This window comes from Dendrobates tinctorius, unplaced genomic scaffold (assembly GCF_039654945.1).
Source record: "Dendrobates tinctorius isolate UK_male_01 unplaced genomic scaffold, ASM3965494v1 ptg000028l, whole genome shotgun sequence".
Lineage (NCBI taxonomy): Eukaryota > Metazoa > Chordata > Amphibia > Anura > Dendrobatidae > Dendrobates > Dendrobates tinctorius.
In genome coordinates, this window is record NW_027361696.1 from 60,697,743 (window position 1) to 60,724,363 (window position 26,621).

The following is a 26,621-nucleotide window of genomic DNA, read 5'->3' on the forward strand; positions in this document are numbered from 1 at the left end:
GGGAGATCTCAAGCACGCAGTTCATGTCAGACAGTTCAGGAATTTACAGGAACTGGAGGCTTTTTGCCAATAAGAGTGGACAGCTTTACCATCTGAGAAAATAAAGAACCTCATCCACAACTACCACAAAAGACTTTAAGCTGTCATTGATGTTAGAGGGGGCAATACACGGTATTATGAAATGGGGTATGTGAACTTTAGATCAGGGTCATGTGGATGTTTTGGGTTGTCATTATGATTGATAAAGAGAAAACTCAGTAGTTTCACAATAAATGGCTTCACCCAACCACTAGCCATGAGTGGAGAAAAAGTTTTCGAGTTATCATTCATATTCTCTGAAAAAAAAACAAGAAAGCAAAAAATTATGCAGGGGTATGTAAACTTGAGAGCACAACTGTATATACATGAGTTTTTGTCCTCAATTAATTTACTCTTGGGATTTGTTTGTGTTAAATAATGTGTAGAAAATGACTATAAAGAGCAAGTCTCCAGAATTTTTCTGAGTAACCCAACACAGAAGAGCAGTTCTGGTTGTGCATATACTGGACTTGGAAGTGGAGAGATAAATTAAGTAAAGTAACCTGGGGATAGATGATCTGCAAGTCTTGGAGCTGGATGTAATGGTGTGGTGGGAATGTGTGATGCAGTCTGTATGAGGTCTACGAGGGCCAAAGGGGTCTGACAAGATCAGTGCAAGATAAGGGATGCAAAGTTTTATCAAAGTTACTGATTTTTTTTTATATCCTTGTCCATGTGAAACTTTACATCTTTTTGAGATGTCCTTTGTTCGAGGGACACGTTGTTCTCTTCACCCTCCATGTGAACAAGGGGTGTGAATTCCTGGGGAGGGCATGCTGGGGAGGGGACTGGGCTCATAAGAGGTTGTCTGCCTATAATCACAGGATCAGAAGCTTTTTGTCGTCTGTGTGCAGGTGAGTTTGCTTCCAGTACTTGTCCGAATATTCAGGGGATGGCTATATTAAAGATTTTAATTACATAGCAAGCCTATGAATAACATTTATTTTGATAATTATTTATTCTGTCCTGATTTATAAGATACATTTATTGGATAGTGTTCTTTGTTAGTCCCAAATATTGAGAATTGAGGGATTTTTTTTCTTATGGATGAGTGTATTATTATTTGCTATTTTGCTTAGTTTTGCAAAGTGTTAGTTCAAAGTTTAAGAAAAAGCCAAATCTGTTTGCTCTCGCATATTTCTCATTTACTAAAGAAAGCAGTCAGCCGAATGCCTGTTCGGTCGGCAGCTATTCCTACTACTTCCCCTGTATACATGCATGCTCATTTCAACTAAGTATGCATGCTTTTAAGTGAGAAGGATGCAAGTCACTACCAGACATCTTTGGCCATAACTTTACTCCCGTATGTAGAAAGGATCAAGTATACTAAATACTAAAATTAAACATGTCCAATTTTTTCTCTGCCCTTGATGGACAGTTTCCATATGGTTGGCCAATAACTCCAACTCTTGAAAAATTTTCAATGTCAATCATTCACTCCATATGAAACCCAATAGATGGGAATCATAACCTAATTTGCTCATCTTATAACTGTTAAAAGTTTGCATCTGTTTTATTTTTATTGTCAATGTGAAAAATCGACCTTTTTTAACATTTTTTAAAATCTCTATCCATCATAAAATGACTGAGATGAATGCAACTTGTGCATAGAAGCATAACAAATTGATGTAATTAACACTGCAAATCTGGACAATAAACAGGCAAGAAAAAATAAGAAAAAGAACCAATGTGTAAAATTGCAGCCATACACTAGAAATTTTGCCTGGTCGAAACGGCTGATTTCGAAAATTTTCTGCCATCCATTGGCGAATCGTCACCTTTGCTACATAAATTATGAAGAAAGTTGATGGATCTGTTGAAAAGTTAATCGGCTGGGTTGGATCTTTTTAATCAAGGGGAGTAGTTTAAACTTCCTTTACATCGAAAAATGTAATTCACTATGTCTTTCTGTACAGTAAAAAGACGTCCTAACATATAGCGACCTAGTGAAAGTCATAGAGGACACTTTTTTGGCTTCTTGGACTGTAATGTGGCGTAAATGAGGCACAAAATACTCTAAAAACACATAAAACACAAAAATACCAAGCAGAACCACTTCTGTCTGACCAGTAATTAAAAAAGTTATCCAAAACTCCCTGATTATGGCCAATTTGGATGTTCTAACGTATATAATACTTTGCAAGATGTTTCCCCAAGGAAGAAGTCAGTGACAAGCTTTGATATACCTTCTAGAGATGTTGGTTGAACATACGTTGGGTCGATAGAGTTGAGCGAATATGGTTGGAATTGGTTGCCAAATCTGAATTTGCCATATTCGTGCCATATTGGTAACCTCTTTGTGCCGAATTTATGTTTGATGATCGGTTTCGAACATATTCGGTAAATTCTACTGCCACTGACTTCAATGACAGCGACTAATGCAAAAACAATCAGAACCGAATTTTGAGAAAATGTGCTCAACTCTAGTTGATAGTCATCGCATGTTTCAGGTGCATTTCTTTATATATAGAGTATTTTTTTGGACAATATGTTTGATGGACCATGTGTTGTATAGTCAATGAGGTTGACCATAATGTCTTTTGTTGGGGTTATTTTCTACTCTTGATAAGTTCAGAAGGTTCTTTTCCAATAATCATTTCTTGACCTGTTATATCTGAAGCTCCCAGAATCTCAAAAGCCTCTACATCAGGTGAACGCTATGTTGACAAGTTGCATAATCAAATATCATAGGTCGCTCTTGGCTTCATCGATAAGACACGCTCACAGATAATCCATGCAAACAAACATTACTTTGATCACTTGTTTTTTGTACATGTAAATTCAAAAGGTCAATATACAAGGCAGGACTTCTCCAGAACACACAAACAAGATCTGGAATTTGTAAGCTTCAAATACCAGAAGGGCTAATCCACCATTCAGGAAACATGTAAAGGGGAGGTTTGACCTTTCTAAAATACTTAAGGCTCTACAGGATTCAGACTATGAGCAACTGGTTGTAAACATGGGTCAGGCTCATTGTGTCAACAGAAACTGATGGTTGATGCCATTATCAAAGTGTTTGTGATAGTTGTGTGATTCACAATATTAGGGAATCGCATGAACCCCTTTGAGAGAATTTGCTGAAAGATGAACCTTCTCGGAAGTAAACTTAACACTTTCTTGTCAACTATCCCCAAATACCTTGGAGGCTTCCAACAATGGGGGCAACCTCCAAGACTCCAAAAAAGTTGGCAAGTCTCTTGAGTACCTAACTAATGTCTTAAAAGGCAGCACTTCCTCAACGTCCAAGCACATATTCAGGGGTATCAACAGGACGTGGGATATGCATGGGCATATCTTGAAAAAATTAGTGTCTATTAAAAAGGGTTTGATCGTATGAAAACATTTTGGCAGTGTACTTTCTTTCAGGTCAAATATTTTAAAAGCTGGTAAATATGTTTTAAGGCAGTAATAAAATGATATTCCTCATTGTTACTGAGTTGTATTGGCATTTGAGATCATTTGACTTTGTGTCCTTTAAAGAGGACCTGTCACCAGGTCAAAAGTTTCCAGATTTTGCTCTTATTTTATTTCTGCTGCTCACCTGATTATTTTGTTTTGGTTTTTTTTGGAAATACACCATATGGTTCAAGAAATATGGATCATTCTAAATAGTGGAATTTTTTAAATCTTTATAAAAGGGGCGTTTCTCACAGAGTAATTATATACAGCAGTCTAAGAACACACCCCTGAGGATCCCGTGAGCCATGCCCCTTGTAAAAACCATACAAATTTGCACTAAATACAAAAGCTAATATCTCTGGAACTTTATGGAAGATTTTCAAAAATCACACATTGGAATACACAATGAAGCAGCAGGAATAAAATAACAGAAAAACTGGACACTTTTGACCTGGTGACAGGTCTTCTTTAAGTCCTCCTCGTATTACTGATAGGCTATGAGGACATGAAGCCTTGAGGTGGAATTAAATGGGATCCAGAGGTGCAAAACACGCAAAAGGGCCCAATTATGATAATTTGGAATTTCATTAATTCTTCCATAGCTGATCAGGAACTGAAGTCATATCTTTTGAAATAACCACATGAATTGGTCTATCTTACTATTTCCTTTTGTAGGTGTTTTCTCTATTTGTGGTGAAGATGAGGCTGCTACTCGCACTTTCTGTTGTCCTGATTGCTCTTGCAGTTTTGCCGGGTACGTTTCATTTCTTATATGACTGAACGCTCTGATAAATTTATCTGCAATTTAGCATTTTTAATTGCCAAGGTAAATGTACGGTGTGATCCTTTTGATGTCGATCATAATACAGCGCTCCATGTAACTTACTCTTTGCATTAGAGGGTGCTTGGGTGCATACATGTCCATTATGGAGTTCAAAGAAAATTGACATGTATGCAATCAGCTCCTAAGCTCCCCCTATTAGTGACTGCAGGAAGACAGAAAGTTATAATTAGTCTCTGAAAATTTGAAGACCCAAATCAGAAAACATAGAAATTTTAAGAAAATATCCAGCACATGACATGACATGACATGGATCTAAAAATGACCTGCCGTTCAAACATGGACGTTTACCTAGAGGTCTCAATAATATCACTTGTGGTCATAGATATTCTATATACATATAAATATATATATATATATATATATATATATCCAATAATGATGTTATTGAGATCTCTAGGTAAATGTTGATGATTTAACATTCAACAGCAGGTCCTTTTTAGATCCATGTCATGTGGTGATATATGTATGTATATAGTTTTAAGGGAGAATTGCACAAGAACCGTTGACAAATAAATATCATTTTTGAGATTAAATCACAAAAAATATTTCCAGTATTTACGAGCAATACCCAGTATCTTCACACTGTAATAGTTGTATGTCCACCATGGACTAGTGCTCTCCAATGTGCTGCTTCAACTCTGATAATACCACCCAAAGGCTGTCAAGACGTGATGGAAAATGCAGTTTTGCAACATCCGGAAATCCATAGGTTGGAATCACAATCAAAGCTAAATGGACCATATTAACCCACAATCACCATCACTAATCATCTCGTACACTGTCTTTTCCAACAATAGAGTCCAGCTCAGCACAGGAGGAGCCCTCTCTTAAGGATCGTTTGAAGTTTTTTGGAGAAAAAATCAAAGCGACAGCTGTGTCAGTGGGGGAAGAGACTAAGGCTGCATTTGAAAATCTGCACAAAAGTGAATTTGCCACAAACGCCAGGTATTTACACAACTTATTACATAATGATTGCTTATGGTATCTATATATTGGACCAAAAATGGGGACATCCAGAAGATGCCAACAAAATAATGCAAAGAGTGTCAACTATTACTCTTTATCTGTCTGATAGTGTATATAGTATTTACCTTACCCCCCCAAACTACTGTTTTTGTGCCCTGCATAACGGCCACTGGGCAGCTTAAAAATTTGAAATGTAACTGTGTTATCATAAAAGGGGTAGCTTGGATTGCCTACTATACATCATCATCCAGAATACAAGCTTACTGAAGCAAAAAGGGAAATTATCCTTCAACAACATGACGAATCAAAGATACATAATTTACCTCCGCATATTCTCTCTCTTTTTTTATAAATTAAAATGTTGCCTCCTCTCTAGTGATTGCCGCCTTAGTCAAGGATCTTAATCTGCAATATTTATAGTACATCCCATGACCTTACAATAGTAGGTTACCTCCTTGTTTGGAAGTAACTTACCACATTACAAAAATGTAATACATAATTTTTTTTTCTTTCCAGGAAAATTTTCACTGATGGCATTGAGAAAATCAAAAGCAAGTTTTCTAAGTAATTACAGAATAAGAATCTCTACAAAGACAACCTCATAAAGCCTGCCTAAAAAAATGTAAACCTGCTTAAAAATATGCAAACGTCACCCCTATGATCATAGAGAAATCCGTATACCTATCATGCCAATCTAATAAAATATGTGTCCCCCCATCTCCGCCTTTGTGTCAATTCATAGTCTTAAGATTTGAAACATGATGCAAAAGTTTATAATCCCAATACAAGACTTTCAAAAAAATCCTAAAAGTGTCAAAATAATGCAATTCCCCATTGGCCTTTATATGATGACTTTACTCTGTATGTATTCAAATTTAGGAAACTGCTTGCTTTTGGTGTAAAGTGTCTGAAACGTGGAGGTCCAATATCTAGGATCAGCGATGAACTTCAGGATGGGAGTCTCCCAGGCCATGTCCTACTTGGTGTGGTGGGAACTGAAATGTATAGGGCCCTTTCTATTCATTTGTTTGGAAGTTATAGAAAAACCCAAGTCACAAAGAGAGCCCAGAAAGGCCACCAACCAGGCATTGTGGGGTTGAAATGAACAAGATCGAGAGTACAAAAACACTAGCAAACTATTACACATCATTTCTAGGACTAATCTCTTTATACTTTCATCCAACAGTCCAGTAGACCTTTTACTTAATAAAGGCAGTCCCTTATCATGATCTTCGTTTAATCCCATTCCGATGTGGCCAGTTTTCACTGTTTTTTGCGCTTCTTCCCAGAGACATAACTTTTTTTATTTTTCTGTCCACATAGACATATGAGGGCTTGGCTTGGATTTTTTGCGGGACGAGCACCATTCATTTTATCACATAATGTACGGTACTGGAAAACGTGAAACAAAATTCCAGTTTTTTCAATTATTTCAGTGGTGAAAAAAAAATCAGAAATTTTAAAAACAAAAAATTTTTGGGGTGTTGCCTTTTTCTGAGACATGCAACGTTTTGATTTTTCGGTCAATGGATCTTTGTGAAGGCTTATTTTTTGCGGGGCAAAACAATGTTTTTATCGATACTATTTTTGGATATTCCGTATATGACATTTTGACTGATTTTTGCAGCATTTTTGGCGGTACTGCAAAGATGAAAATTTTGCCGTTTTTGAATTTTTCCTTTTTACAGTGTTTGCTAATCAGGTTAATTATTTTTATATTTTGATCGGACTTTTCTGTATGTGGAGAAACAACATATGTGCATTTTTTTCAGTTATCTTTTGATGGGGAAAAAGGCAGGTGATTTGATCTTTTTTTTCTTCAAAACATTTTTTTTTTACTTTTCACTGTTCTTATTAGTCCCCTTAGGGGACGTCGAGAAGTGATCATTTGAACACTTGTGCTCTATGTAAAAATACTATAGCATTTCTGTATATAGTGAAAATCGCAGTCTCATTTGAAGCCTGGCCACAGGCAAGGTTTCAAGGGAGATCCATAAGGACAAGCATGGAGGTCTTCAACAGACCCCCAGCTGTCATAACAACCCATCAGTGACTCATGATCACATCATGGGTGCACCAATGGGGAAATAGAATGACACGCCCCCTGCCACCACGTGTTAAATGCTGCTGTCAAAATTTTGGTTTGGGCTGTTGAGGGCATTTAACAAGTTCAGACTGTTTGGGTAGTGTCAAAGAACTTCCAACTTTCTGGCCCTCACTCCTTATCTCCTATCCGGCATCTGGTTCCTATGTTTGATTGACAGGTCAGTCCAACGTCTGACACTGCCAGCACTTGTGTGAGATCACGTTCAATGGTTTCAGATGACAGCCTGGACAGAACAGTCCTTCAAATGGATGGACCAGACAGGAACTAAGAAGAAACAGCAGGAGAGCGAGCATCACCTGTATGTTAATGGAGTGCTAGCCGAAGTACGTGTAAGACAAAAGCAATTGAAAAAAAAAGAGAAAAAGAAACGTACAAAAGATCGGTTGTATTTCCTAAATTCGAACAATGTTAATATTCATTTAGTTAAGAAAGAAAAAGTCGAGACAAGATAAATAAAAACATTTAAAATCTGTTTCCTAGGCTAAAAATTGGCACTGAGATACAACATATATGTCCGTCATGATTACCAATAGAGTCACGTAAATGTGGTGGATATCCATGATAAGATCGAATGGAGACTATTCCTAAAGTGCCGCCAAGTAGTATTCAGAAAAGAAGAAATATGCAGTGCACATGTACAGACAGTAAATAATGCAATATCAAAAGAACATATAAAAGAAAATAAGCAATAAAAATGTGCAATGGGAGTAGTCGCCAGGTCAGTTGGCTCATAGTAAAAGCATCATATGGGAGAGAGGACCCCACGCATATCGCCACAGGATACAGCTTCCTCAGGACCTGCGTCTCCCACATATCACCACAGGAGATGGCTTCCTCAGAGCCTGAGCTCCATGTATATCACCACAGGAGGTGGCTTTCTCAAGACCTACATCTCATGTTTATCGCCACAGGAGGTGGCTTCCTCAGGACCTGCATACCATGTATATCTGCATCCCATGTGTTTCACCACAGTAGATGGCTACCTCAGGACCTGCATCCCAAGTATATCACCACAAGAAGGAGGTGGCTTCCTCAGGACCTGCATGCCACGTGTATTGCTACTAGAGGTGGCTTCCTCAGGGATAAGGTTCAATTGCTAGGGTAGTGCTTTATATACCAAATAATTAAAACAATGTATAATTATTGAAAATTACCTGATCTGCATGATGGTGGGTAAAGATGGACTTAGCATTCGAAGCTATCAAGATGCACATGTGCTGGGTGCATAGTGAAGAAATAACAGACCTTTATAATACTACTCAAAAATGGCTACAGTTACTGAGTGCTGGGATTGCTCCAATCCCAAATGATCTTCATTGGTAAGAATGCATAGCACTACTCCAAAATGGCCATAGTCTATAGGTATACATTGTTCTACTTCAAAATGGCCACATTTACCATGCATGTCTTGTTTTATTAAAAAAAAACACCTAACATGATAGATGATCATAAAATTGCAATACTCAAATTATATTATTCTCAAGATAGCCACAATCTGTTTGTCAAAAGATGTCTACAATTGGTAAATGTGTGTGATATTCCATAATGGTGACAACTGACAATCTATATATAAAAATGAGTATATGTGTGCATGTATGTGTGTATCAGCCACGCCCACTCCACATAGCCCCACCCAATCACTAAGCATCTTTCATTTCACCAGAGCTGTTTAAAAGAAGCTGAGCTGTGATTGCTTGCTATGCGCAACAGTTTTCTCACTCCACAACACCTCAGCAGACACTGACCGGGTGGGGGAAATCTAGCATCCCTGGGAACATAAGCTCCCAGCCATTGTCTGCCCCCCAGAAAGGAGCAAAGAGCACATGACAGAAATGAATCCCCCCTCCCTGGCCAGGCCTCTCTTAAAGGGATCCCCGGTATGGAAGTCAGGGCAAATCCACTATGTGCTCTGGTTCTGACCCCAGGCCCCTCTTAATGGGATCCCCAGTATGGAAGTGAGGGCAAATCCATTCAGCGCTCAGGCTCTGATGCCAGGCTATCTTAAAGGGATCATTGGTATGGAAGTTAGGGCAATTCCACTCAGCGCTCTGGTTTTGACCCCAGGCCCCTGTTAAAGGGATCCCCGGTATGGAAATGAGGACAAATCCACTCAGCACTCTGGTTCTGACCCATGGCCTCTCTTAAAGTGATCCCTGGTATGGTAGTTGGGACCGTTCCACTCAGCACCCTGGTTCTGACCCCAGGCTGATGGGATGATGTGGCATATTAGGGGTAGTAGTACAGTAGCTCTGACAGGATGATATTATTGGTAGTAGTCTGGTGGCTCTGGCTGACTGGATGATGTGGGATATTAGGGGTAGTAGTCCAGTAGCTCTGGCTGGCAGGATGATGTGGGATATTAGTGGTAGTAGTCCGGTGGCTCTGGCTGATGGGATGATGTGGGATATTATAATGAATGTGGCTATGCGGAGTGGGCAGGGCTATATACTCAGCTTTATATATATATATATATATATATATATATATATAATCATTATAATTTGTTATAAGTAACTAACCGTAGTTAGTTACTATGCCCAGGCAACGCCGGGCTCTTCAGATAGTAAAGTATATTGTGAAGATCTGAGATTGAGTGATATAATAATCATCTAGGCAGGCTGATGGGATGATGTGGCATATTAGGGGTAGTAGTACAGTAGCTCTGACAGGATGTTGTGGGATATTATTGGTAGTAGTCCAGTGGCTCTGGCTGACTGGATGATGTGGGATATTAGGGGTAGTAGTCCGGTAGCAATGGCTGATGGGATGATATGGGATATTAGGGGTAGTAGTCCGGTGGCTCTGACGGGATGATGTGGGATATTAGTGGAAGTTGTCCGGTGGCTCTGGCTGACGGAATGATGTGGGATATTAGTGGTAGTAGTCCGGTGGATCTGGCTGATGGGATGATGTGAGAAATTAGGGGTAGTAGTCAGGTTGCACTGGCTGGGGATGATGTGTGATATTAGGGGTAGTATTGTGGTGGCTCTGACGGGATGATGTGGGATATTAGGAGTAGTAGTCCGGTGGCTATGGCTGACGGGATGATGTGGGATATTAGGAGTAGTAGTCCGGTGGCTCTGGCTGATGGGATGATGTGGAATATTAGGGGTAGTAGTCCGGTGGCTCTGGCTGACAGGATGATGTGGGATATTATAATGAATGTGGCTATGCGGAGAGGGCAGGGCTATATACTCAGCTTTATATATATATATATATATATCATTATAATTTGTTATAACTAACTAACCATAGTTAGTTACTATGCCCAGGCAACGCCGGGCTCTTCAGATAGTAAAGTATATTGTGAAGATCTGAGATTGAGTGATATAATAATCATCTAGGCAGGTTTACAATGCAGCTATTTTTTATTCCTTACATCCATGGTTTTACAACAAATCTGGATAGATGGCCAAAATACAATGTGCATAGGAAAAAATTCCTAAAAATTCAAAAACCACATTTGAAAGGTAGACTCACCAAACCCTGACTAATGCACTAGCAGGATGCAGCAGACTTCCATTGATAAAGGCTGGGGCAGCACAGGTGCAAACCACTGATGAAGACAGCCAGTAACCCACGAGGGTCTGGCTGCCTAGTGGAAAAAATGCACACAAAAAAGGCTTGCATAGGACATCAGTCACACAGATAAGTGTGGTGCAAAGTGTCTGAACAGCCTATTAATGACACCCATAGTATTAGCAGGTGGGCTGCTCAGCACTATATATATGCATCACACAGAAAAAACCAAGCCAACATAAAGAGGCCTAGCTGCATCCTGCAAAAATGATAAAAAGTGCAAAAAGATAAAAAGATATGGGGTATTAGTTACTATTTTGGCCAAAGCAGATAAGCTCGCAACCCGAACGTCAAGAGTCCCCAAAGTTTGCGAGTCCCTAACACTTAGCTCACAGATTTCGTATCTCTTGCCAGCATAGTCTTCAGTCACAGCATGTATCTGCGAAGGACATCACATGTTTACTAATTGTGCCCATTTTAGTGCAATTGCATACACTTAATTGTTGGCATTATGGAATAGTGGTTTGGAATATGTTTGTTGGTTATGGCCATCTTTTTATTATATATGTGAGGAATTTGCACGGACTAAAGACTTGGACCAATGCGAGAGGATCCAGGCTGCGGTGAATGGATGGCCTACAGAGTTTTGGAGATTGGTTGTCGGCTGTGGTGGATCCCCCTGCTATGGTCGATGGATCTGTTGTCTGGATTTAACAAATTTTCTTAAGGATTTTTGGCCCTGGATACATGGACCCCGGTTGTGCTATTTGTCATTTGGAGGAGCCTGGGACAAGGTAAAAAAGTAAAAAGAAAGTTTTTAAAAATTATAAAAATATATATATTTTTTTTAAAAATCACAAAATAGAGAACAAAAAGAATAACCCCCCCAAAAAATACATATATTTATTTAAAAGCAAAAATAAACAAATAATGTACACATATTTCCTATCACTGCATCCGGAATGACCTGACCTGTAACACTAAGCTCTTCAGTGAACACCATAAAAAAGATAATATAAATTGTGGCAAAAAACGAAGCTTTTTCGTCATACCACCGAAAAAAATAGAAAAATAAAAATACGAGCAAAAAGTTGCGAATCAAAAATATTTTTTTTTATAAAATTAGTTTTAATATGTAAAGCAGCAAAACATAAAAAAATAGTATAAATGAGGTATCGCCGTAATTGTACTAACCTGAAGAATAAAGCTGCCTTATCCATTTCACCATATGCGGAATGGCATAAAAAAAAATCGTGTTTTTGTTCATTCTGCCTCACAAAACCTGGAATAGAAAACGATCAAAAAATGTCATTTGCCTGAAAATGGTACCAATAGAAACATTAACTCGTCTCACAAAAAACAAGCCCTGACACGACCCTGTCGGCAGAAATGTGGAAAAATTGTAGCTGTCTAAATATGGCAATGCAAAACTTTGTCTTGCAAAAAATAAGTGTTTTCTAGTGTGTGACAGCAGCCAAACATAAAAATCCAATATAAATCTGGTATCGTTGTAATCGCACAGACCCAAAGAATAAAGTTGTGCAATCACTTGTACAGCACGAGGAACGGCATAAAAAATAAATAAAACCAATTCTTCACCTGCTGTTGGTTTTTTTCGTTCTGCCTCCCAAAGATCGCAGTAATTCTGGGCGTACATTTATCCTGTGCTGTATGCTGGGTGCTTACACTGGTGTTTCTGTGTAATTATGTGAAATATGTGATTCAGACATAACCTTTGGTGGAAGATTCCCTATAATGAGGCAGATGGAGGCACTGTGGACGCAGTCTGGCCAGTGATCCGGTTGTGTCTGTCTTTTTAGGTGTACATAAAAGTGCCGTCGCTCACAGTTTTGTGCACTTCTGGAAAGAAGGACACCACTGAACAGAGACCAGATGGAGTCCAGAGAAACTCTGCTGCCCCATTATAGTGAGGCGTAGCTAGGGTTTTGGCTCGGGGGGGGGCAAAACTTCTCAGTGGGCCCCTAACCAGGTAACCTTGATTACAGCTGGGTGATGCATCATAATAGTGGTGGAGAACCTCAGCAGATGACTGCCATGTTACGGAAAATAATCTCTATATAAAGACCAACATGAATATTACCGACATATGGTCAGTGGTAGATATCAGTGGTATCCTACAGACCATGTAAGAGATCACAGCAGAGTTACAGATATGACTTACCGCTGACGTTCTTTTTGATGGAATAGTTCACTTTTCACGTTTTTCCCACCTGGCCCGGACCGACATTACAACTTCTTCCAGCCAGGACTCGGCTGCAGAGAATACAACAAAGACACATTTCACTTCTCATATTTTCAGCACTGTCACCAGTGGGACTATTCCCAACCTGCACAAACTCCTTATCCTACTGATATCCCAATGCTGAGCCGCTGCTGCCGTATGTAATCCTATTACTGCACCTGATACCCCAATGCTGAGCCACTGCTGTCATATGTGTTCCTATTACTGCACCTGCTGTGATCTCTAAATTTTAAAGCAACCCTCTAGAATATAGTAATGCCATGTGCAAGTGTCCTAGAAAACAGCGCCCACATTTTGTCCCCTAAAAAGTAATATTGCCCTGTGTGTGACCCTTTGACAGTCACAGTCACCTAAGTTCCCCTATAACAATAAGTGCCCACTTTACATTTAATAATGTCCCAAGTCTCCCGCCTGCACAACTCCCCTATATACAGTATGATGCTCTCTTATACACAGTATAATGCCCCCTTACTGTATATATACTGACCCCTTAATATCCCCAAACTGTTAAATGGCTCCAACACTGTATGATGGCCATATCACTGTAATCTCCACACTGTTGGATGGCCCCCTAGATAGCCTCCATTAGCATAATACACCAGATAGTCCTCAATATAGTATAATGCATTCCCCATAGGTAGACTCTATATAGTATAATGCACTCCCATTAGGTCTCCATATAATATCATGCACTCCCCATAGGCAGACTCTATAGTTTAATCTACCCCCATAGGCAGACTCTACAGTATATTACACGCCCCATAGGCAGACTCTATAGTGTAATGCACTTCACATAGGTAGACTATAGTATTATGCACTTCCCATAGAAAGACTATATAGTATAATGCAGCCTCTATAGCATAATGCATCCCCATAGGCAGCCTCTGTAGTGTAATGCATCCCCATAGGCAGCCTCTATAGCGTAATGCATCCCCATAGGCAACCTCTATATGGAAGACTGTAAATCTGTCCCTAATCCCCTCTTCAAGGCATAAAAATGACCTCTCATTATACTCACCAACGGTGCTCACGAAGGCATAGCTGGTATTGACAAGATCACCATCCTCCATTACTACTTCATCTGTATGACACGTCCTATGTCATCCACACAGTGTCACCCATTGTGCTCCTGTGCAGCCGCACTTTTCTCTGGGCTGCTGAAAGCAGCGCTAAGTACTGTAGTGCGTAGGCGCTGGGAAAGGCCAAAGGGCGATGATGACCTGGAAGTAAAGTCGGTGCATGCGCACTACAATACTGTGCTCTGACTTCAGTATGGCAAAGATAAGTGCGCCTGCACAGGTGTGTGATAGAGGACACTGAATGCATGATGTAGAACGCATCTTCCACGTGAAGTGGGACAGCGATCACAAGAAGAGGGTAGGTGACCAGACCGTGCCGTCTGTGAGTATAATAAAAGCTCTTTTATGTGCCTTGCATAGAGGATTGGGGACATACAGAGAGCATTCTAGAACACTGTATGTGAGGACGTACAGATGCTGACCGGAAATTACATGTGGACAGCCTGCTGAAAGGCTCCCTTTAACCCCTTCCTGACATCAGACGTACTATCCCGTCCATGGGACCCGGGCCCCCATGCCCATAGACGGGATAGTACGTCTAGCGCGATCAGCAGCGCCCACGTGGTGAGCGCCGCTGATCGCGGCCGGGTGTCAGCTGATTATCACAGCTGACACCCGGCACAATGTGTCAGGGGCGGTCACGGACCGCCCCCGACACGTTAACCCCTTGCACACCGCGATCAAATATGATCGCGGTGTACCGGGGGTTAAAGGGAAGCATCGGCAGGGAGGGGGCTCCCTCCGTGCTTCCCTGAGCCCCCCACGGCAGCGCAATGTGTAGCGCTGCTGCGGGTGTCTCTTTCCCTACAGGCCCCCGAATCCAAGATGGTGACGGGGGCCTTCGGGGGCCTGCAAGGAGCTGGCTTCCTCAGTGCCTGCAAAGCGCAGGCATGAGGAAGTCTTCAGCACTGCCTGTGACAGATCGCTGATCTGTCACAGTGATCTGTGATGTGACAGATCAGCGATCTGTGACAGGACAGTGAAGTCCCACCTGGGACTATGTAATAAAGTAAAAAAAAATAAAAAAAGTGTTAAAATAATTTTTTTAAAAATCGCCAAATAAATTAGAAAAAAAAAAAATATTCCCCCAATAAATCCATTTTTTGGAAATAAAAAAAAAACAAACAATAAAAGTACACATATTAGGTATCGCCGCGTCCGTAACGACCTGCCCTATAACACTGTCCCATTAGTTAACCCCTTTAGCGAATCCCTTAAAAAATAAAAAACAAAGCAAAAAATAATGATTTATTTTCATACCACCAAACAAAAAGTGTAATAACGCGCGATCAAAAAGACGCATATAAATATCCATGGTACCGCTGAAAACGTCATCTTGTCCCGCAAAAAACGAGCTGCGATACAGCATCATCAGCGAAAAAATAAAAAAGTTATAGCTCACAGAATAAAGCGATGCAAAAATAATTATTTTTTATATAAAATAGTTTTCATTGCATAAAACCGACAAAACATAAAAAAGACCTAAATGAGGTATCGCTGTAACCGTACTGACCCGAAGAATAAAACCGCTTTATCAATTTTACCGCACGCGGAACGGTGTAAACGCACCCCCCCAAAAGAAATTCATGAAACGCTGGTTTTTGTTCATTCTGCGTCCCAAAAATCAGAATAAAAAGCGATCAAAAAATGTCATGTGCCCGAAAATGGTACCAATAAAAACGTCAACTCGTCCCGCAAAAAATAAAACCCCACATGACTCTGTGGGTCAAAATATGGAAAAATTATAGCTCTCAATATGTGGTGATGCAAAAACTATTTTTACAATAAAAAGCGTCTTTTAGCGTGCGACAGCCGCCAAACATAAAAAACGCCATAAATAGTAAATCAAACCCCCCGTTATCACCCCCTTAGTTAGGGAAAAATAATAAACTTAAAAGAAAATGTATTTATTTCCATTTTCCCATTAGGGTTAGGGTTAGGGCTAGGGTTAGGTCCAGGGCTAGGGTTAGGGTTAGGGCTAGGGTTAGGCTTAGTGCTAAGGTTAGGGCTAGGGTTAGGGCTAGGGTTAGGGCTAGGGTTAGGGCTGAGATGTGTGTTGGCGTTAGGGTTGGAGTTAGAATTGAGGGGTTTCCACTGTTTGGGCACATCAGGGGCTTTCCAAATGCAACATGGCATCTGATCTCAATTCCAGCCAATTCTGAGTTGAAAAAGTCAAATGGTGCTCCTTCCCTTCCAAGCTCTGCCATGCGCCCAAACAGTGTTTTACCCCCACATGTAGGGTATCAGCCTACTCAGGACAAATTGCAAAACAACTTTTGGGGTCCAATTTCTCCTGTTACCCTTAGGAAAATAAAAAATTGGGGGCAAAAATATAATTTTTGTGGAAAAAAATGATTTTTTTATTTTCACGTCCGAGCGTTATAGACTTCTGTGAAGCACTTGGGGGTTCAAAGTGCTCACTACACATCTAGATAAGTTCTGTGGGGGGTCTAGTGTCCAGAATGGGGTCACTTGAGGGGAGTTTCAATAGTTTAGGTACATCAGGGGCTCTCCAAACGCACATGACACCCGCAGACCATTCCATCAAAGTCTGCATTCCAAAACGTCACTACTTCCCTTCCGAGCCCCGACGTGTGTCCATACAGTAGTTTTCTCCCACATATGGGGCGTCAGCATACTCAGGACAAATTGGACAACAACTTTTAGGGTCCAATTTCTCCTGGTACCCTTGGGAAAATAAAAAAAATGGTGACTAAAAGATTATGTTTGTGGAAAAAATACGAATTTTTTATTTTCACGCCCGGGCGTTATAAACTTCTGTGAAGCACTGGGGGGTTCAAAGTGCTCACCACACATCTAGATAAGTTCCTTGGGGGGTCTAGTTTACAAAATGGTGTCATTTGTGGGGGGTTTCCACTGTTTTAGTACATCAGGGGTTTTCCAATCGCGACATGGTGTCCGATCTCAATTCCAGCCAAAAACGTCAAATGGCGCTGCTTCCCTTCCGAGCTCTGCCATGCGCCCAAATAGTGGTTTACCCCCACATGTGGGGTATCAGCGTACTCAGGACAAATTGCACAATAACTTTTAGGGTCCTGTTACCCTTGGAAAAATAAGAATTGAGGGTGAAAAGATCATTTTTGTGGAAAAAATATGATTTTTTAATTGTACGACTGTATGTTATAAACTTCTGTGAAGCCCTTGGGGGTTCGAAGTTCTCACCACACATCTAGATAAGTTCCTTAGGCGGTCTAGTTTCCAAAATGGTGTCATTTGTGGGGGGTTTCCACTGTTTTGGTACATCAGGGGTTTTCCAATCGCGATATGGTGTCCGATCTCAATTCCAGCCAAAAACGTCAAATGGCGCTGCTTCCCTTCCGAGCTCTGCCATGCGCCCAAATAGTGGTTTACCCCCACATGTGGGGTATCAGCGTACTCAGGACAAATTGCACAATAACTTTTAGGGTCCTGTTACCCTTGGGAAAATAAAAATTTTCCAATCGCAACATGGTGTCCGATCTCAATTCCAGCCAAAAACGTCAAATGGTGCTGCTTCCCTTCCGAGCTCTGCCATGTGCACAAATAGTGGTTTACCCCCACATGTGGGGTATCAGCGTACTCAGGACAAATTGCACAATAATTTTTAGGGTCCTGTTACCCTTGGGAAAATAAAAATTAGGGTGAAAAGATCATTTTTGTGGAAAAAAATGTGATTTTTTAATTGTACCGCTGTACGTTATAAACTTCTGTGAAGCCCTTGTGGGTTCAAAGTTCTCACCACATATCTAGATAAGTTCCTTGGGGGGTCTAGTTTCCAAAATGGGGTCACTTGTAGGGGGTTTCCACTGTTTAGGTACATCAGGGGCTCTCCAAACGTGACATGGCGTCCGATCTGAATTCCAGCCAATTTTGCATTGAAAAAGTCAAACGGCGCTCCTTCCATTCTGAGCTCTGCCATGTGCCGAAACAGTCGTTCCCCCCCACATATCAGGTATCAGCATACTCAGGACAAATTGCACAATAACTTTTGTAGTCCAATTTCTCCTGTTACCCTTGGTAAAATAAAAAAAATTGAACCTGAAGTATTTTTTTTGTGAAAAAAAGTTAGATGTTCATTTTTTTTAAAATATTCAAAAAAATTCCTGTGACGCACCTAAAGGGTTAATAAACTTCTTGAATGTGGTTTTGAGCACCTTTAGGGGTGCAGTTTTTAGAATGGGTCACTTTTGGGTATTTCATATCATATAGACCCCTCAAAGTGGCTTCAAATGTGATGTGCTCTGTAAAAATAAAATGGTATTGCAAAAATGAGAAATCGCTGGTCAATTTTTAACCCTTATAACTTCCTAACAAAAAAAAATTTTGGTTCCAAAATTGTGCTGATGTAAAGTAAACATGTGGGAAATGTTAGTTATCAAGTTTTTTGTGTGCCGTATCTCTGTGATTTAAGGGCATAAAAATTCAAAGTTGGAAAATTGCGAAATTTTCAAAATTTTTGCCAAATTTCCATTTTTTTCACAAATAAACGCAAGTTATTTGAATGAAATTTTACCACTATCATGAAGTACAATATGTCACGAGAAAACAGTGTCAGAATCACCGGGATCCATGGAAGCGTTCCAGAGTTATGACCTCATAAAGCGACAGTGGTCAGAATTGTAAAAATTGGCCAGGTCATGAACGTGCAAACCACCCTTGGGGGTGAAGGGGTTAATCTGTAAGACCTGTAGCCACCGTCTCTTAGCCACATTTAAAAGCTATCCTGCAAGATTCCAGCCACTCCCAAACTTAAGAAAATAATCATTCTCCTTCTTGTAAGCTAATCAGCAGCATCCAGTCGGATCAGTGTCTATGGTCCCTGCTCAGCACCTCCTCTGACCCCACAATTACCATCACCCTACCTTTAATGACGTGGCTGACGTCTCCTATGTCATCCAGTCTGTTGCGCTGCGCAGCTCCTGTTCCCTCCTGTGCAGGTGCGAGAGCTGGACAGTGGATGACATAGGAGACGTCTGTCATGTCAATCAAGGCAGGAGAGACAGTGAATCAGGCCCATAGTGAGCGACTGTTGACCACACAACCCCATGATGTCCTTGTGTCATTTGAGCAGTGTTTCCATCATTTTCAGACGTTTCTAGACCTTAAAAGGACCCCCGGGGGGGATCACGGTAAAAATGCTCTGGTTTCCCATAGACTTACATTGGGCTCGTTGTTCTGTCCGAGTACCCGAGTATTCCAATTTGCTCGACCCGAACAACGAGCACCCGAGCATTTTAGTGCTCGCTCATCACTAGAAATAAATAAAGCCTTTTTCTTTCTGCTGGATGTATTTCTGGCTATGTGGTCTGTGTACTCCAAAACCAAAAACTGCACGTGTTTAAAAAAAAAAAAATCCTATGGACGACTGCATTTCTTATGTCAAGCCTTTTATCAAGCTAACGGAAGCAAGGTGCAAGTTCATTTAGTGCATCTTTAGTAAATTTGCCACACCCAATCACACTAGTAAATGACATGTGCTAAGACACTCATCAGTCCTCATGCTGTGTCCAGTGTGTCCTCTGGACCTGGATGCTGCTCCTTGGCTGTCAGGCTCCTTCCAGGCAGAAGCAGAGGAGAGCACACTGTGAGCTCAGCTCACAGTCAGAGGCAGAGCCCACTGCGTCCAGGCTGCTGCTGGAGCTGATCACTTCTCTGCAGCAGGGAGCTTTGAAGGAGAAGGCGCTCAGCCAGGATTGGGTGAGTGACCTCCTTTCCCCCTCTCCTCCACAGACTGCAGAAGAGTGGTCACATGACTCACTCCCTGCACTCTGATTGGAGGCCTGTCATTCCTTCTCTCTGACTCCCCATGATCACGTTTGTACCGTGCATGTTTCTTTAGATACATGCGCAGTACAAAAGCAGGGGAAATAATAGATAATCAATGACCAGAGGCAGCTTCAGGTGGGCCACCTCACAGCGCAGTGCCCGTTGCGACTGCCCCCTCTGCCCCCCCAGTAGCTACGCTACTGGATTAGATCCTTTGGGGGTTCAGTCTGAATCATGTCATTTGGAGATTTAGATGGAAACTCTAAAGTAAGTGCTCAGCGTAGAGTGCTGGATAAATGTGAGCGCAAACGTTATGTAAAATGTTCCAAAGAAAAACTTCAACTCAAGCCACAAAAAAGCAAGTCCCCACCGAGGTCTGTCATCTGTCAATGGAAACATAGAGGGATGTCAAATTACTGGTAGCACAGAGGCTCTGGAAAGGCACTATGGCTCCTTACCCCCAAAATTTGCACATTAAATTTCCCAGAGAAACATTGAAAGGCGAAAAATCCTCCTTACCTTGGCATGCTAGAGCCGCTATGTCACTCTCCACAAGGAGAAATGTTACCCTTTAGACTTAAGTTTAGTACCTCTCACCTAGCCAAATCAGTTCTCATTCTTTGTACCGATGAGGGACAATGCCCCGAAACACAGAGATTGCAAACTGAGATTCTGATTTGGCTTTGGTGCTGTCACATTTCAAGGCTTGTTATAGGGTCAATATTGAATTGTAGGAATGCTGCATCCAACAGGTGGCGCCATAGAGTTCAAGTCCTCTTCCTCTCTGTAGAGAGAATTTGCACCCCCAAAATCCAGCAAATTCTGCACTCCCAAAGTCAAATGCTCCCCTCCCTTCTGAGCGCCAATTTGAATAAACCACAGTTAGCACCTACATGCTTGGCATTTCTATAGTGATGAGATCCTGCTTAATTTATGGGTACATGTATCCAGAAGCACAAGCTGGTCATAATGCATGGGCACTACAATGTACTGGGCATTACAATAGCAGATTTGCAATTTTCACTCAGCAATATCCACTGGTGCTTGTTTCTGGAAACCACCCATGGAGTCAAAATTTTCACTACACCTGCAGATAAATTCCTAGAGGGGTGTAATTTCCAAAATGTGGTCACTTGAGGTGGGATTCTGCTCTTCTAGAACTTAGGAGTTCTGTATATAAAGTTTATTTTTTAATTTTCTTGGCTCAATGTACTGTATTGTAGTAAATGATATTTATTAACTATTTTGTGTGATACAATTATCTAGTTTAACCCCTTAGTGACAGAGCCAATTGGTATTTAATGACCAAGCTAATTTTTACAATTCTGACTGTCAGTTTATGCGGTTATAGCTCTGGAATGCTTCAACGTATCCCACTGATTCTGAGACTGTTTTTTCGTAACATATTGTACTTCATGTTAGTGGTAAAATTTCTTCGATATAACTTGCGTTTATTTATGATTAAATTTTGCAATTTTCAAACTTTTAATTTTGTACACTTAAATCAGAGAGTGGTGTCACACAAAATAGTTAATAAATAACATTTCCCACATGTCTACTTTATATCAGCACAATTTTGTAAACATAATTTTTTTCGTTAGGACTAGAGTTGAGCGACTTTTGCTTTTTTAGGGTCGCGTTTCGTTTCGTGAAACCCGACTTTTCCAAAAGTCGGGTCGAGCAAGATCGTCCGATTATAGGGAAAAGTCGGGGTCGTCCCGAAACACGAAACCCAATGTAAGTCAATGGGGAATAAAAGTCGGCAGTGAGAGGAGGACAGGAAACACACCTACAGTGCCCATTTGAATGCCAAAAGCATCAATTCTTCTTACTTAAGCTTGTCAACCTTAATTAACTTCATAATACAAGTTACGCACTGAAAAATGGGGGTTATTTGGCTAAATTTGTGGGGGGGGGAGGGCTGGCTGCAGGTTTTCATGTGCCCTGGGCGAAAGAGCGCCCCTTTAACACATACCACAACTCATCATGCTCCGATACGGCAGAGAAATAGCGGTATAGTACAATGAAAAATACCTCACTTTTTACATCTCATGACGAGGCCCATCTATTTCTCCATACAAAATCATTGGTCCCATATAATGTTTGAAACAGTATATGATGAGCTCCACATAATGCTACAGTAAATGTTGGTCCCCATGGATGAAGCTCCACTGTCTTATGGACCCAAATAATGCTCCAAACATAATGGGCCCCATTTCTACTGCTCTAGTGTATAATGGGCCCTGTAAATGCTGCTCCAGTGTCTGATGTCCACCTTTGGAATGTTCCAGTGTATGGTGGGCCCCATCTATCATTCTCCAGAGTATAGTGCTCCCCAAAAATTGCTGTCCCAACATAGAAAACAATCAAATAAGTCTCCTCGCTAGGGAATCCCTGTACTTGTCTGGACAGGTGCAGTAGCTTGCTTAACAGCTCGCCAGCCGTTCTCACGCCCAGTATGGATTGCACGTGATTGCACAAAGGTTAGAAAGGGTACCGTATCCCTGGATAACATGTATGGATAGCGTACACATTCAAAATATATGTCTATACAGCATGAGGCAGGCTCAGACGGTGTTAGGCCCAGTATGGATTGCACGTCATTGCACAAAGGTTAGAAGGGGTACCGTATCCCCGGATAACATGTATGGATAGTGTACACATTCAAAATATATGTCTATACAGCATGAGGCAGGCTCAGACGGTGTTAGGCCCAGTATGGATTGCACGTCATTGCACAAAGGTTAGAAGGGGTACCGTATCCCCGGATAACATGTATGGATAGCGTACACATTCAAAATATATGTCTATACAGCATGAGGCAGGCTCAGACGGTGTTAGGCCCAGTATGGATTGCACGTCATTGCACAAAGGTTAGAAAGGGTACCGTATCCCTGGATAACATGTATGGATAGCGTACACATTCAAAATATATGTCTATACAGCATGAGGCAGGCTCAGACGGTGTAAGGCCCAGTATGGATTGCACGTCATTGCACAAAGGTTAGAAGGGGTACCGTATCCCCGGATAACATGTATGGATAGCGTACACATTCAAAATATATGTCTATACAGCATGAGGCAGGCTCAGACGGTGTTAGGCCCAGTATGGATTGCACGTCATTACACAAAGGTTAGAAAGGGTACCGTATCCCTGGATAACATGTATGGATAGCGTACACATTCAAAATATATGTCTATACAGCATGAGGCAGGCTCAGACGGTGTTAGGCCCAGTATGGATTGCACGTCATTGCACAAAGGTTAGAAGGGGTACCGTATCCCCGGATAACATGTATGGATAGCGTACACATTCAAAATATATGTCTATACAGCATGAGGCAGGCTCAGACGGTGTTAGGCCCAGTATGGATTGCACGTCATTGCACAAAGGTTAGAAGGGGTACCGTATCCCCGGATAACATGTATGGATAGCGTACACATTCAAAATATATGTCTATACAGCATAAGGCAGGCTCAGACGGTGTTAGGCCCAGTATGGATTGCACGTCATTGCACAAAGGTTAGAAAGGGTACCGTATCCCTGGATAACATGTATGGATAGCGTACACATTCAAAATATATGTCTATACAGCATGAGGCAGGCTCAGACGGTGCTAGGCCCAGTATGGATTGCACGTCATTGCACAAAGGTTAGAAGGGGTACCGTATCCCCGGATAACATGTATGGATAGCGTACACATTCAAAATATATGTCTATACAGCATGAGGCAGGCTCAGACGGTGTTAGGCCCAGTATGGATTGCACGTCATTGCACAAAGGTTAGAAGGGGTACCGTATCCTCGGATAACATGTATGGATAGCGTACACATTCAAAATATATGTCTATACAGCATGAGGCAGGCTCAGACGGTGTTAGGCCCAGTATGGATTGCACGTCATTGCACAAAGGTTAGAAGGGGTACCGTATCCCCGGATAACATGTATGGATAGCGTACACATTCAAAATATATGTCTATACAGCATGAGGCAGGCTCAGACGGTGTTAGGCCCAGTATGGATTGCACGTCATTGCACAAAGGTTAGAAGGGGTACCGTATCCCCGGATAACATGTATGGATAGCGTACACATTCAAAATATATGTCTATACAGCATGAGGCAGGCTCAGACGGTGTTAGGCCCAGTATGGATTGCACGTCATTGCACAAAGGTTAGAAAGGGTACCGTATCCCTGGATAACATGTATGGATAGCGTACACATTCAAAATATATGTCTATACAGCATGAGGCAGGCTCAGACGGTGTTAGGCCCAGTATGGATTGCACGTCATTGCACAAAGGTTAGAAGGGTACCGTATCCCCGGATAACATGTATGGATAGCGTACACATTCAAAATATATGTCTATACAGCATGAGGCAGGCTCAGACGGTGTTAGGCCCAGTATGGATTGCACGTCATTGCACAAAGGTTAGAAAGGGTACCGTATCCCCGGATAACATGTATGTATAGCGTACACATTCAAAATATATGTCTATACAGCATGAGGCAGGCTCAGACAGTGTTAGGCCCAGTATGGATTGCACGTCATTGCACAAAGGTTAGAAAGGGTACCGTATCCCCGGATAACATGTATGGATAGCGTACATATTCAAAATATATGTCTATACAGCATGAGGCAGGCTCAGACGGTGTTAGGCCCAGTATGGATTGCACGTCATTGCACAAAGGTTAGAAGGGGTACCGTATCCCCGGATAACATGTATGGATAGCGTACACATTCAAAATATATGTCTCAGGAGGCAGGCTCAGACGGTGTCAGGCACAGTATGGATTTGACGGCCCAGATTACACAGCGGAGGAGCAGGGAGAGGTAAAGATTGCAAATGCTGGGGCCCTGGCCAAGCAAGGGGGGCCCACTCGTGGGCGTCGGTACTGGCACTGGGCCCCTCATAGTACAGCGGTGTGTCTGACGGCGGGTGTGCACCACCGCCGTCAGAGACACTTGATTGCACTATGAGGGACCCTGTGCCAGTGCCCGCGCCCAAGAGTCGGCCTACCCACCTGTCCAGGGCAACGGCACTCGCACGGTGTCGTGCGCTAGGTGGTGACCCCAGCCATGGGGGGGAGGCAGCACAGTTAGGGAGTTTTAGAAAGTGGCATATGTTGATGTTGGACATTCAACTGATGCAAAAGGCGAAATAGGTGAAGTACCAGGAAGAGGTGGACCAAAGCAAGCCATTTTTCTGTCACCCTATGTGTCATCAGGGGAAGGTGGGACAAAATCCTTGGAAACCCATGCGTGGTTCATTTTAATGAAGGTTAGATCATCCACATTTTGGGTTGACAGACGGGTCCTTTTTTCTGTTAGGATTGATCCAGCTGCACTGAAGACTCTTTCGATAGCACACTTGCAGCTGGGCAAGCGAGCTCCTGTAAGGCATATTGGGCCAATTCAGGCCAGGTGTCCAGTTTAGCGGCCCAATAGTCAAAGGGGAATGTCCTGTGTGGGAGAACATCGATATGGGAGGAAAAGTAGTTTGTAACCATAGTTGACAACTGCTGTCTCCTGTCACTTTCCATCGATGCAGTATTACCAGTTGTGTGAGCGGTATTTGAAAAATCAGTCCACAACATTGTCATGAAACCCCTGTCTCCAACGCCACTTCTGCTGTGTGCACCACGAACACCTCTGCCAAGCTGCCCCCGGCCCGTACGGCTCGTGTGAGAACCATCACCGCTGCTGTGTGCTGGGAATGCCTCAAGCAACCGATTTACCAGAGTTGCTTGTTTATTAGCCAATATTAGGTCAAGGTTCTCCTGTGGCATGATGTTTTGTAATTTGCCTTTATAGCGTGGATCCAGGATGCTGGCCAACCAGTAGTCGTCATCGTTCATCATTTTGGCAATGCGGGGGTCCCTTTTTAGGATCCGCAAGGCATAATCTGACATGTGGGCCAATGTTCCCGGTGTCAATGATACACTGCGAGTGCAGGGTGGAGGAGCACTTTCTGGCAAATCCACATCCCTCCAGTCACGCACAAACCCTGTACCAGACCTTGCCACGCCAACATTTTCACTTGCCCCACGAGATGCATCCTCCTCCCCTAAGTAATCATCCCCATCATCCTCCTCCTCCTCCTCCTCTTCTTCCTCCACCTCGTCCAGGAGAGGTCCCTGAGCAGACAATGGCTGAATGTCATCAAGGATTCCCTCCTCCTCTTCCTCCTCATCAACATTGGCTGCAGACGCCTGCTCCTTAAGGTGCGTCAAAGTTTGCATGAGCAGACGCATAAGTGGGATGCTCATGCTTAGGATGGCGTCGTCTGCGCTTACCAGCCGTGTGCATTCCTCAAAACACTGAAGGACTTTACAAAGGTCTTTCAGCTTCGACCACTGCACGCCTGTCAACTCCATGTCTGCTCTCAAAGTGCCTGGCCGTGTATCCTCCCACAAATGCATTATGGCCTGCCTCTGCTCGCACAGCCGCTCCACCATGTGCAGGGTGGAGTTCCACCTTGTTGCAATGTCGATAATGAGGCGGTGGTTGGGAAGGTGGAGCAATCGCTGCAGCTTCTGCATACGAACGGAGTGTACAGGCGACCGGCGGATGTGCGCGCACAGTCTTCGCACCT

General features: G+C 42.1%; 1 protein-coding gene across 1 annotated transcript; it reads left to right on the forward strand.

Moving 5' to 3' along the window:
- The first annotated feature begins 866 nt into the window (after positions 1-866).
- Positions 867-6,007, forward strand: LOC141085446 (apolipoprotein C-I-like). Its single transcript, XM_073570810.1, has 4 exons — positions 867-932; positions 4,156-4,234; positions 5,122-5,269; positions 5,807-6,007. Exons 2-4 carry the CDS (start codon positions 4,180-4,182, stop codon positions 5,856-5,858), a joined length of 255 nt encoding a protein of 84 aa, XP_073426911.1. The 5' UTR covers positions 867-932; positions 4,156-4,179; the 3' UTR covers positions 5,859-6,007.
- The last annotated feature ends 20,614 nt before the right edge of the window (positions 6,008-26,621 follow it).

Coding starts and splice junctions, on each gene's coding strand:
- LOC141085446 (XM_073570810.1), top strand. CDS start 4,180: ATGAGGCTGCTACTCGCACTTTCTGTTGTCCTGATTGCTCTTGCAGTT. Junction 4,235..5,121: donor TGCTCTTGCAGTTTTGCCGG/GTACGTTTCATT, acceptor TTCCAACAATAG/AGTCCAGCTCAGCACAGGAG. Junction 5,270..5,806: donor GAATTTGCCACAAACGCCAG/GTATTTACACAA, acceptor TTTTCTTTCCAG/GAAAATTTTCACTGATGGCA.